Source organism: Botrytis byssoidea (assembly GCF_014898295.1).
Source record: "Botrytis byssoidea strain MUCL 94 chromosome Unknown BBYS_012, whole genome shotgun sequence".
Lineage (NCBI taxonomy): Eukaryota > Fungi > Ascomycota > Leotiomycetes > Helotiales > Sclerotiniaceae > Botrytis > Botrytis byssoidea.
This window is the reverse complement of record NW_024065853.1, coordinates 320,917-333,803: the sequence shown is the minus strand read 5'-3', so window position 1 is coordinate 333,803 and position 12,887 is coordinate 320,917. Positions and strand designations below refer to the sequence as shown.

Sequence of the window (12,887 nt, the reverse complement as noted above, 5' to 3'; positions counted from 1 at the left end):
TTTCAATGTCAACCCCAAAAGTCTCACAAAGTCCCATGAACAGATGAGAAAGTAAAACTCCCCTTAAACTTCATTTCTATTCGTTGACCCTTCTTAGACGCTTCTTTAGATTCCCTCTTCAAACTCTCCGTTCCGTTTCAATCGATCCAACTAGAGTAATTATGTGGGAAAGTCAGAAACTAAACTGTAGACGCTTAGATGCTTAGATACTTAGGGCTTGTTGTGTTGTTGTTGTTGTTGTTGTTGTTGTTGATCTAGTCCGTTTGAGATCATCTTCTCATGCACACTTGTCATGCAGGTGCGTGAGTGTGTGAGGCGTGTGAATGGTGGACGAGAAGCGTGGGAGGTCCTGGTGGTCCTGGTGGTCCTGGTGGTCCTGGTGGTCCTGAGGATGGCCCTGATTAGCTGATGAGATGCTGTCCGTGGTGTATGGTGTATGGTGTATGGTGTATGGTGTATGGTGTATGGTGTATGGTGGCAGAGTGGCAGAAGGGTGGATGGACTAAATGTATCTATCCATGGATGAATCATATGGCAATGGCTGTGAATGGTAATGACAACCTTGTGGCATGATATGCTCGGAACAGAACTTTAGTCTCAAAATGGTTAGAGCGTAGAGACTATTAGTACGGAGACCATTCCAATCTCTTACAGCTTAAACCGCCATTAACACTACAGTATACATTCCTGCTCAATACTAGACCCAAAGGAGTTAATGATATTCACCACTCGCTTCCACAACCAATCACACCCACAATCTCTCATCTTACATCAACAATCCTAATCATCTTTAGGTTTAGCTCCCTCACTTAGTGTGACTTCCCATTTCAATTTCGCCACTAAGGTACTAAGGTACTGCTTCTTTCCCCTCCCCAGCCATCATGTAAACCTACTTGTTCTCCCACATTTTACATTTTACATTCTCATTCTCATTTCTATCGGCAATTCATTCACAAAACCTTTCTTAACCTTCTTCCACACACAAACTTCACTCGGAACAAGCAAAAAAATATAAAATAAAATATCAATCAATTAAAAATATTAATATCAATATCAATATCAATATCAATAAACCCTTGATCAATTCACCGGTTTTTATCTTTCTTCCATCATTCATCCTCAATCCTCCAGCCTCCTATTATCGACGTCAACATCCCCGCCCAACAAAAAAATCCGGTCAAATTCCTTTGTTGTTCATCACAAAGCCTTACCGGTCGGGTCACTCTTCCACTCCAAGCATAACACAACACAGCACAACGAAATCACAAAACACACAATCTCTTACCACCCACTCTTACATTATCCGCCGCCAACACACATGAGCCGATAATGTCTTCTTACTATCAACACTTCAACGCTCATCAACAGCATACGATTCCTTCCAATGCTCAAAATGGTTCGGTACATAATCGAAGGAACCGAAATACCCGTCAACCACCCAATGCCATTCAACAAACCAAACAACATCAGAAGATTGCGAAGCGTGAAGAGGAAGCTGCCGTGTTGATGAGTTACCGTCGAACCTTCGAGTACGCACGATCATTCGATTTAGAAGATGACGCCGAATTCTGTCCTAACCTCTTGACCGAAGAAGACATGGTCTCAATCAATGGTGGTTCTGATCGTTCTTCTTTGGCAAGTGGTTCACCTACAAACTCTCCTCCATCGACACAAGTCTCGATAAACTTATCGCCCGACACAAACTTTTCCTTAAACTCCAACTCTCATTCATTTGTTCAATCTGGTTTCAACGTTTCCGCATTAAAGATTCATCAACCTTCCGCTACACGCATTGGGAGAAACGCTATTCCCATCGTGAACCCAAATGACGGAGGATTAATGTCGAGCCCACCTACTTCGGTATCACCCGCCAGAATGCAACAACATCAACAATCAACCAGAGTTCCAGTTCGATTTTATTAGACCTCTTCCTGCTTCTGTTTTCACCCATTAGCAAATTTGGTTTTCTTAACTTCGCTTTAATCTGTGTTATGCATTCTTAATCAATCTCTTCCTTCTGGTGGGTTACCCTCTCTCTCTCTTCGACATCGATCTTTCCCGATGGATGACGGCACATGACAAATAACAACCTCAACGAATCCTCTTGTATATTCATCCGACACTTTCCCCTCTTCATATATTCCTTGAGATGGTTTAATGGGCGCTCTTACATCAAGATATCGATACCTTTGTTTAAATAAGGAGATGGTGTTTTCCCACTATAATGGGGGTTTTTGATTTTGGAGCGTATATTGCATATCTTTGGCGACGGTGTTTCTGGGATAAGCATTTTATTTAATGGGTGGGAAACATGAAGCGGCGACTTCATATGGTCTACGAAAACAAAAAGACATATCTTTCAGAGTTACATAGAACGATTTCCTTTTTTCATTGTCAATCATGGAGAAAGGCATACCGGTGTTTGAAATTTCGGTGGGTAACATGGGTCGGACACAAAGATTTCATCTCAATCTCTTTGATATTATGGATCCATGGTGTTGGTTGGGTGTGTTGAACAAAGTCGAGCGCGCTATCTCTTTGTATGGGTGAGCGTCACTTGTAGCTGGTGTTGGGTATTTTGGGCTTGTGTTTTTGGAGCGATTTTAAAGTACATGATGGATATATGCGGTTTTTTTTGCATATTTTTACATTGCGTTCTTGATGTAATTCGATCCAATGTCATTATCATATACTTTTGGCTGGGGCGAGGCGATTTTTGTGTGTACTTGGGATGATATCAAGAAACTTGGGTATTTCTAGGTCTTTGGATGGGAGATTAGGAGGTACAAATGTCATATTGTTGGCTTGTTCAAGCTTTAGGAAATTTATATTTTATATTTATCTATTATATGATGATTAGTTTTGTATGTGTTTAGTATTTGTCGGTTGAGTATGTCGTAGTGGAGTGTATGCAGGTTGGTATGTTATGTTGTATGGATATGAATAATATGATGATGAGTTGTTTATAGAATTGAAAGCGGTTTGTTATTTAACGGAATTAATTCATATGGTCTATTTATGTAGAAGGAAAATTCGGAGGTTGAAGAGAAAGACTTGATTGTGTAGGTAGATGGTATCTAGGTAGATGGGTAGTTTTGGGGATGATGGATTGATGTTGATGTTGATGTTGATGTTGATGTTGATGTTGATGTTGATATTGATATTGATATTGATATTGATATTGATATTGATATTGATATTGATATTGATGTTGATGTTGATGTTGATAAAGTTGGGAGGTATGATATGATATGATATGATGTAGTAGTATGATAGAAAGGGATGAAGGAGAGAAGGAGAGAAGGAGAGAAGGAGAGAAGGAGAGAAGGAGAGAAGGAGAGGTACTAGATAGAGAGAGAGATAGATAGAGAGAGAGAGAGAGAGAGAGAGTATTTTAGATAGAGAGTATTTTTGCTAGATAGTATTTTAAACCTATAGGCCTGTATATAGTAGACTGATGGGATTGCTTATTGGAGAGTAGAGTAGAGTAGAGTAGAGTAGAGTAGAGTAGAGTTAGGGTCTGTGTATGTATGTATGTATGTATGTATGTATGAAGAATCATACCTAGTTTTTTAAGTTAGTTGGCGGTAGTTGGTAGTTAGTAGTTGGTGTTGGTAGGTGTGGGATATTTTATTTTATTTTATTTTCATGCTAATTTTCTAACCGAGTATTTTTCGGACTTTTTGGGATTTTGGATGATTATGAGTAGGTAGGTGGGTTATAGTACCACGTGAGTAGGTACGCACTTGTATAATAGTTGGAATTCTTGTGATATGTTGGATATGTTGGATTTTCTTCTTATTTCTTTTTATTTCATTCTGGTTGTTTGAAAGAGAAGAGAGCGAAAAGTTGATATTTAAATTTGAGAATTGGGATTTGGGGATTGTGAAAGTGTGATTGGACTTTGGGAAAATGGGATTGGAATTGGGATTGGGGTTTTGGTTTTGATTTTGTTTATATGAGAAAACAGAAAATATATGTTTTCTTTCCTATGTACAGAACCTTCAGTTGGCTTCTGGGTTGATGTAAAAAGGGATTGTCCGGGAATCAGCAATGCATCTCATTTTTGAGAATGGAACGGGCCGATCCATCTGTGGATGGGATATTGGGAAGGAGGTATTGGCTATTGATTCTCCTAATTGGCTTTAGTCCTATCCATAGATATGACACAATATCCCTATAAACCTCTCAAAATACCCTCGGCGTCACCCTACACATCAACGGCGGCTTTTCCCACAGCGTATACGATTTCTGATCATCCCACGCCTGGGATTCCACACACAATGCAAGATCGAAGCGCCAGATGATGCGCGCGAGGATGACGCGCATCTCGTTGTAGGCGAGATTGCGTCCGATGCAGTTACGGGGGCCGATGGAGAAGGGCTGCAGCACGTCGCGGGAATCGTGGTAGAAGGGGGAGTGGGGATCGGTTTTTGCGGAGGACAGCCAGCGTTCTGGGAGGTAGTGGGTGACGCGGTGGAAATTGAGGGGGGAGTGGTAGGCTGCGGATTGGTGGACTGCGACGCGGGTCTGGGGGTTGTTAGTGGATTTTTGAGGGGGGAGATGCGTTCGGGTCTTACGTTGGGGGGGATCTGGTAGCCGGAAATGAGGGTGGGTGATGTGGTTACTCGTTGCAGACCGGTTGCTACTGGGGGATACCTTCGGAAGGCTTCTTCAAGACAGGCTAACATGTATGGGAGATTTGCCGTCGCGTTTGCAAAAGTAATGTCCTCTTCTGATTGCATGACCGTGCGCACTTCATGCGTCAATTTTTTCATCGCGGCTGGGTTCTTCAAGAGGAGGAAGGTCACGCCTGATAGCAAAGTGGCGGTTGTTTCGCTGCCCGCGATGACAAGGATACTGGAATTGGCGACCAACTCTTCATCACTCAGTCCATCTTTCTCCCCACGATGGCGCAGCATGGAATCCATGAAGTCGACAAGATTGGAGGGCTCCGGGTTCGCAAGCCGCTTTTGCACCACTGATTTGCTGTAATCCTGCTGCCGCTGACGTGCGCTTGCTAGATCGCGGGACATGAACGGTTTGATGAATTGAAAGAGCATGGGATAGACATCCTTGACTTTCACAAACTGGATTGCGCGTATGGATTCGAAGATGGTCGAGACCCAGAAGTGATACTGGGAATTCTCCAGCCCGCCAAACGACTGTCCAAACGCCAGATCGCCAATGAGATCAAACGTGGTCAGATTATACCACTTCACCATATCGACCGGCACCTCGGACGTTGCTTCGTGCTCTAATCGAGCAATCAGTTTATCAACGTATTTTTTCAATATCGGCTCTTGCGCTTGCAATCCCTTGGCGGAAAAGGCATGAGACATCGCTTTGCGGTATCGCGAGTGGTCCGCATCATTTGCGCTGATAATATCGCGCGGGTTTGCGGCCGAGTGCTGGAACTTGGGCAGTTGCTTGTGGCCGTGGCCGTAGATGTCCCGCCAGGCTTGCGCGGTGATGAAGGAGACCTCTTTGGGTGCAAAGCGCACGGCTTCGCCGTATTGCTGGTGCAGGGCCCGGAGCTCGATATCTTGTCTCCCGCGCAGCAATGCGAGGTGCCGGAATATGGGAAAGGCGATCCATAGTCTCGGCCCCGGGATGTGGCTGAGGGGATGGTAGTACAATACCCGGAGAATGGATATCACAGTGTAGAGGAGATAGAGACATGCTGCTAGAGCAGCCACGGATAACATCATGGTGATGCTCTGAAAATGGTATGAGAAGTGTGTTGAAGGAAAGTTGCAGATGCTTTCTCTGGTTGAAGATATCTAGCATGACTTTTATTGATATATATATATATTCGACATCCAATGTATATCTCGCAAGTGCCTTTGCCATTGCGATTTTATCCATGCTTTAAATGGGATTATTTGGATAAATGGTCTCGAGATGCTGCATCGATGGATTATGCAGCGACTGCCCCTCGTCTATCTTCCGGCTTCCGCGCGCCTCTTCTATTCGTCGGTCCCTGTTTCCCCTCCTTTTGACCCGAAGTTAGATAGATTAATAAGGGATAGGATAGGTAGGTATTTAGTATTTAGAAAGTTGAATAGAGGTAGAGATAGAAGTAGAGATAGGAATAGAAGCATAGATAAAGAAGTACAAGGAAAGAAATCTTGAGTTGTTGTGAATGTATCCATACGACCTAGATATCTAACGTACTTATCATAGTAAGTATAATGAGTATACCTACTCGAATATATGTAGATGAAGAGCCATGGAAGAAAGGAAAGAAATCAAATACGATGTATTTTCTTTCATTAGGTACTATTTATAGACTAACTACCGGTAGTTAGATATCTGTTGTAAGTAGGTAGGTAGGTATAGGTGTGAGGAGGTAGGTATGGTTGTGAGTGTGAGTATAGACGAGTAGGTTAATATCTATATGCGAAATACGAAATACGAACTGTATAACTATATAATCTGGATTGTATTGAATTGTATGGATTATGGAGTATTATTATTACCCTACATCAAACTACGAGTACACATAATACAATCACGAACATAAGAGTAAATCGAGAAATCCAAAAATCGCAGTGTGAATCGTTCGGAAGGGTTGGGGCCTCGGGCTTGAATGCATCTGGCGGATGTGGATGGCGGATGTGGATGGATGTTGGAAGCCCCTGAATTTGAATTACGAATCCATACTCGTAATGTATTCATTGCATGACTCGAAGTTCTTCATCAGTCAGTCGGTCGATCATGGACCTGGGAATCCAGTCATCAAGAATGCATTTATCGGTTAAAGCACGGGTATGAATATACATATACATCCATGAATACCGAGGATGACAAGATAGATGGGTTTGTGTGATTATGATGCTGATGCTGATCCGAGTCCATATCGCACATACCGGTATTGTATAACCACGTGATAACCTTCTATCTATACCTAGGTACTCGAGTGCCTACTTATAAATCATTGACGTCATCATGTCCCACATCTTCCCCTTCCCCACCACCAAGCTTCAAATGCACATGAATGTCATGTCTAGGAGCAGGTTTTCTCGATCGAGGATTGGATTTTGAGTTGGGATGATGAGAGGGTGAGCATGAGAACCAATGGAGTGGGAGAGATTACCTAGGTATGATGGTAAGGTATGAGGGATATTGGTTTTGGGACTAGTGGATGGGGAGCTAGGGAGGGGGGGATTATTATTGTTGATGATGTTTCTTCTTTTCTTTCTTGTTGATTTTTATATTTATATTTATATTTATATTTATATTTATATCTTCAATTGAGATTCTGTAGTAGGAACGATTACTTGGATACATTGTAAGTAAACTATTCAGTTTGATGAGATGGATTGAATCGATGCTTCTTCTATCTTTTTCGTCGTTCTCTTGATGGTATTGTACAGGAGGAGGTGAAGAAGAAGAGGAGAAGAAGAAGAGCAGGAGAAATAGAAGAAGAAGAAGAAGAAGAAGAAGAAGAGTCAATCAACTAACTAATCTCTCAATTAGAAATTAAACAACCACATTCACCTTAACCAACATCAACATCAACACCAAATACCAAACACAAAATGTCTTTCATCCTCCGTCAATCCATTCGAGCTGCTCGTCCAGTCTCCATCGCGTCCCCCACCAAACGTACATTTGCTACCTCGAGTATGCGAGCTTTAAAAGAGAGTGATAGACGTAAGTTATTTTCTTCTTCTTAATCTTCCTTGAAAAGTGATTTGATGAATTGTTTGGGGAATTGTACGCGGAGTCAGTTCTGCGATTTTGCTGGATTCTAGATGTCCGAAGGGGCTGGGATGAAGTAATTGAGTACGAGATAAGAGATACGAGGCCCTGACGTATGGATTCTGGGATGGATCTGCTGGTCATGAGTTCTTTTCACCTCTTATTACCTCTCTCTGAGGATAATATTTCTATGCACTTTTTCATCTCCGTCCAAAGTCATTGTCTCGATTTAGAAATTAGGAGATACTAATTCGATGCATGAAATATATAGACGCTCCAGAAAAAGCTGCGGACTATGAACGTCATAAGCAAGATCAATTGGCCAAGCAAAAGGAGGGAAAGAATCACTGGAAACCAGAATTGGCTAGTGATAGTGAAGAAGCTGTAGGTTATTCTCGGTCTTGCATTCTATAAGGTTTTTTGTGATTGTACGACTGGCCTTCAAAATGTGTAAAGAGAAAGTAACTCAAGAGAAGTCTCGCATGTATGGAAGTTGCACGGCAATCAGTCTTCCTACCTGAACTCTTGTATAAATCAATTGGTGTTCGGAAGGGTCGAGATAGAAAGGAGATCTTGGCTACGGAATCAAGAGTAGTGAAGGAAGAGAAAGAAGATCTTGGCTACGGAATCAAGAGTAGTGAAGGAAGAGAAAGAAGATGATTTCTAAGGAAATGATACTTATGGGTGGGCATACGCCGCATAAGTTGTCTCTTTCGTCTAGTGAGTCGGAGACTTTGAGGGGGAAAAAGGTAATGTGGGATGAGGATGTGATTATTTCTGTGAAGGTGGGAAAAAGGGGAGGTGAAGATAAGGAGGGGGAGCCCTCCAAAAGGGAGGGACTAGCAAGTGGGGATTGGGCGACTGGGCAGTTTCACCTGCCTTAATCTCCTTCCTCAATATTGAGATTTATTTGGATTTATTTATTGACATTTTCTTATGTCCTTTCTTTTTATACTCAATCCCTACCTCGTACAAAATCATTATCATAAAGACATTTCACTAATACAATAACATATAGGTAGCAGCAGATCGCCACGAACATGATGATCATTCCGCAGAGGGAATTAAGGAATTACAAAAGAAGACTGAGGGACATGCCGAAGAGAAACACAAGTGAGATGGTCCTTTGTAGTGAGCGAGCGAGTTTTTGAAATATTGTTTATGTGAGATGGTTTTTTGTATTTTGGGAGTGTAGGAATTCTTGGTGAGTGGTTTACTAATTGTTATGTTTTAGGAATGGAACGAGTCAGGATAGTGGGTTGTAGATTTGGGTATTGGGGTAGGAGATTAGGAGTCGGGGATTGGGGGAGATGCAGTTGAGATGAGGAGGGTTAGGTGTTCCTAAAAGCTGGGTGGGGAGTGAGAAAGAAGGGAGGTGGGCATGGAAAAAGGAGAAAATGGATTGAAATAAAATGTATGATATGGGTTTAATGACAGTACCATTAAAAACATGGCTATCTACGATTGTGATTTTATAGTTTTTGGTGTGAAAGGATGGAATGGAATGAAAAGTGTGGGATAAAAAATAAGAAAGTGAGTGACTGAGGATTTAGGATTTGAGGTTTGAGGTTGGGAACTTGAAATTTAGATTTGAAGTTCGCAGATCTCGTCTTTTTATCTTTTTGATTTGATGAATAGACTAGAGAGCGTAACAGCTTTCCTAAATCTAGTTGATGGTATGAACATGAGGAGATGTATATCTGGGTACGTGGACACTGGAAGGAGATTGAAAGTTTTGGGGGCTCTCTGGGCTGGGAACTTGGGGTTGATCTTTTGTTTTATGTTTTGTGTTTGTGTTTGGTGTTTGTGTTTGTATATGGGATGGGATGGGATGGGGATGGGATTGGGATGGGATTCGGGTTGGAAGTTGGGGTTGGAGTTAGAATGGGAGAGAGGTGCCTAGTAGTTGTTTCTATGGGAGTGAGGGGGCACGTATAGGGGGGAAGAGGTGAAAGAAGAAGGTAAAGAAAGAAAGGATGGAGTGGAATGGAATGAAATGAAATGGGGTGAGATAATTTAAGATGGGAGAATAGAAAGATTGAAGATTTTGCATGGTGTTATTTGGATTTGGATTTGGATTTGCTGTTAAGCGAGGGAGGTGGGAGGTGGGAGGTTGAAAGTTAGATGTCTTGTTTCTTTTGTTCCTTTTTTCTTTGTTCTTTCTGTCTTTTTCGTTTCCTCTTTTAGAGAGGTGGGTGGGAGATGGGGGGGGTGTCATGGAATGAGGTTGGGAAACAAGAGAAAATAATCATTTTGTATTTATATTTATATTTATATTTATATTCATATTTAAGCGAGAGAAGGAAGGAGTTAGCGGGGGGGAGATGAACGGAAAGGAGGGGGGAGGGGGAGGGAGATGTGTCTAAGTAATTATTGGGATTGATGATGATGATGATTTGTCTCTTTATTACTTGTAGATTTTCTGTGTGAATTTATCTTGTAAGTTTGTGGGGAGAAAGAGAAGGATGGGGTTTTTGATTATTTGGTTTTTTGATTGCTGTTGCGGTTGCTGGGTGCCTGGTTAGCAATTTGAGAATCGAAATTAAGATTAGAGGATTGTCTTCTTTTTTGAGAAAAGAGGGGAGGAGAGAGGAGATGGTGGTTGATTGATTGATTGATGATGTCGATAGTCTATGTATATTTATATGTATATATATGAGTGGTATAGAGATACCTAGGTTTTAGAGCTGAAGACAAAATTCATTATCTTGGGATTTTTGTATCGATATTCATGGTTTATGAGGTCAAGAGTATGGTATAGAGTGATCAATGGGTTTTCTCGTCCGAATAGGTAGCTTGGGTGATTAGGTATACGATCATTTGTGATTCTGTATATTCGGTTAATCTCATGTGAAATGAGTATACATGCCGGTTTGAGAAGGATACAGATGACGTAGCACCTGCGATTGTAGGTTCTAAATGTCAATATTGAATTCTGTCTAAAAAGCTAGCTGTGTATAGGGAATAGTAGCCCTTATATAAGGGCTACTAGAAAGAGCTGGTCTCTTTTGCGTTCGCTTAGGGCAGTAAGATAGGAGCCATTGAATAGAAGTCATTCACTATGTTTGTACGATACATGTTCACCGTTCTTTGATGTTGATATTGTCTTAACGAGGGTAAATGCGTTTTTTGGTATTTTTTGTTTATACGTCTAGGTATAAGGGTTTGGGATAATGTGTGTAATGTCTATATGGCCTCCCTTTATGTTTGTAACGCCGAAAACTCCAATAACTGAAACTCCAGAATTCCAACGCGTTGATACTTTGATAGTTCGTTACTATTTAGCTTTAGGGATCTAATATCCTGGTCTTGCAAACTGGATTTGAAGAGCTGGGTGGGGATCTCTGGATGTGGTATCTTTGAAAAGAAATTCAACCTTGGTGTTCTCTCGATTTGAATAGCTGAGATCCCTAAGACGATGGTACTCCGATCTACATAATTCTCACCTAGACGCATTTTTCTTTCGGTCATGTTCTGCCTGGGCGTCTACATGCTTTTGCGACATGAGATGTCCCTTCAATCCATCCATACGACGAAATACTTCGTCTCTACATTCAGCACCCAATGGGCATTTATATACGAGTGCATCTTCTGGATGTTTTACAGTGAAATGCCTTTTGAAGTCCTTAATTCTTCTAAAAGTCTCCAGACAATCTTGGGTTTTTAATGCACACGAAATCTTCACCTACCTTTTTGTATGGTTCTTTAAGATCGATTTTAGAAAATGGTCCGCTGCTGGAATTCGAAGAGCTTGCAACGACCGTGGTAGGTTTGGGGGGTTTGGGGGTGGGTGCACTAGTAGCGGGGGGGTTGTTGGGTCTTGAAGATCTAGGTTCGGGACGTCTACCATGTGTAGAAGTAGTAGTAGGAGGATTGGGAGGCTTTGAAGAGCTAGCAGTGGTAGGGTTGGTGGGTCTTGAAGATCTAGATTCGGGATGCTTATCATGTGTAGAGCCAGTTGCAGTTGAAGAGCTGGCAACGGGAGGTCTGGGAGCGTTCGATGGGCTGGCAGTGGAATGACTGGAAGGCTTTGAAGAGCCAGTCTTGGTAGAATCAGTGGCAGGTTTCTTTGACGGTTCTCCGGCTCTCGGGATGCTGTGATCGCGATCGTGCTTGCCTGTTTGACGTGCGACACTATTACGGCCCTCCCTTGGTAGTGCACCCTGATTTGCAATTTCTCGATCGTTCGAAGAACTGTTCATCGATAACTTTGCCATGGCCTTTTGGGCATCTTTGGCATCTTCATTGGCTTTTGCGCTGGCAGCCTTCTGTAACCTCATACTTATAGCTGTTGCTATATATTTGTCCACCCCATGCTCAGTATCAAATCTGCTGGCACCCTTTTTTTTCAATATCAGTTCAGGTGACCAATCCTTTTGCCCCGCAAGTATATCTTCTGCAGTCTTTTTATCCTTAAAATCTTGTTTATCATCAGATAGTGTAGCTTCTGCTTTGCGTTTCAAAGTTTCTTTGTCCCACTTCGACCATCGTAAGACCTCTTCCGGGGAAACTGCAGACATCGTGAATCTTGTAATAGAAATAACTGGAAAGTTGATAGACAGATAAAGTTGGATGAAGGTGAATAGTTATAGATTTGAATCTGAAAATTGTGTTTGTATGGGAATGGGATTCTGTAATAAAAGTCCAGAGAATGAGAGAGCAGATGGTCTATATAATTAAGTAAAGAACAATCGGAAAGCATTCTTTAAATACATTTCTACAAAACTTTCTGGATCGTCTCTTCTACCAAAGTTATCCACAATGTTGGCAGTGGTGTGTAAAATTTCATCATTTCAATCAAAATATTCTCAAATTATGGTTACCTAGTTCCCATCAGGTCATATATGTAATATACGGGCCCAATTGGCGACCAGTCCGCACAAAATTACATGCTACCTAATCTCATAACAGTGGATAGACCTGTAGGCTACGATTTGGAGATAATAACTTCTAATTTCTAGGCACAGAAAGGGCGTTGATTTAATCTAGGATTCAGCAAAATCTCACGAAAATGTTCGTTAGAGTTATATTCTCGCTTTAACATCGAAACCAAGTGATCCGATTCGATGACATGAGATTTATAACATTCAAAAGCTAAATGATAGGTATCTTGAGACATTAGTTTTCCTTGGAACGATCTAAATTAGATATCAGAACAGATTCAAGTGTATTCGGAAAGC

At 41.6% G+C, this 12,887-nt stretch overlaps 4 protein-coding genes across 4 annotated transcripts; 2 read left to right on the top strand and 2 right to left on the bottom strand.

The window, feature by feature from the left end:
* Positions 1–1,329: 1,329 nt before the first annotated feature.
* On the top strand, positions 1,330–1,923 carry EAE97_006510 (uncharacterized protein; the record flags this gene model as incomplete). The annotated part of the gene is made up of 1 exon (XM_038877023.1): positions 1,330–1,923. One exon carries the CDS (start codon positions 1,330–1,332, stop codon positions 1,921–1,923), a length of 594 nt encoding a protein of 197 aa, XP_038731955.1.
* Positions 1,924–4,188: 2,265 nt separating this feature from the next.
* Positions 4,189–5,711, bottom strand: EAE97_006509 (uncharacterized protein; the record flags this gene model as incomplete). The annotated part of the gene is made up of 2 exons (XM_038877022.1): positions 4,189–4,530; positions 4,581–5,711. The coding sequence occupies 2 exons, from the start codon at positions 5,709–5,711 to the stop codon at positions 4,189–4,191; spliced, it is 1,473 nt and encodes a 490-aa protein (XP_038731954.1).
* A 1,833-nt stretch (positions 5,712–7,544) lies between these two features.
* EAE97_006508 (uncharacterized protein) lies at positions 7,545–8,824 on the top strand (the record flags this gene model as incomplete). The annotated part of the gene is made up of 3 exons (XM_038877021.1): positions 7,545–7,659; positions 7,979–8,091; positions 8,726–8,824. The coding sequence occupies 3 exons, from the start codon at positions 7,545–7,547 to the stop codon at positions 8,822–8,824; spliced, it is 327 nt and encodes a 108-aa protein (XP_038731953.1).
* Positions 8,825–11,342: 2,518 nt separating this feature from the next.
* EAE97_006507 (uncharacterized protein) lies at positions 11,343–12,227 on the bottom strand (the record flags this gene model as incomplete). Its single annotated transcript, XM_038877020.1, has 1 exon — positions 11,343–12,227. One exon carries the CDS (start codon positions 12,225–12,227, stop codon positions 11,343–11,345), a length of 885 nt encoding a protein of 294 aa, XP_038731952.1.
* Positions 12,228–12,887: the final 660 nt, after the last annotated feature.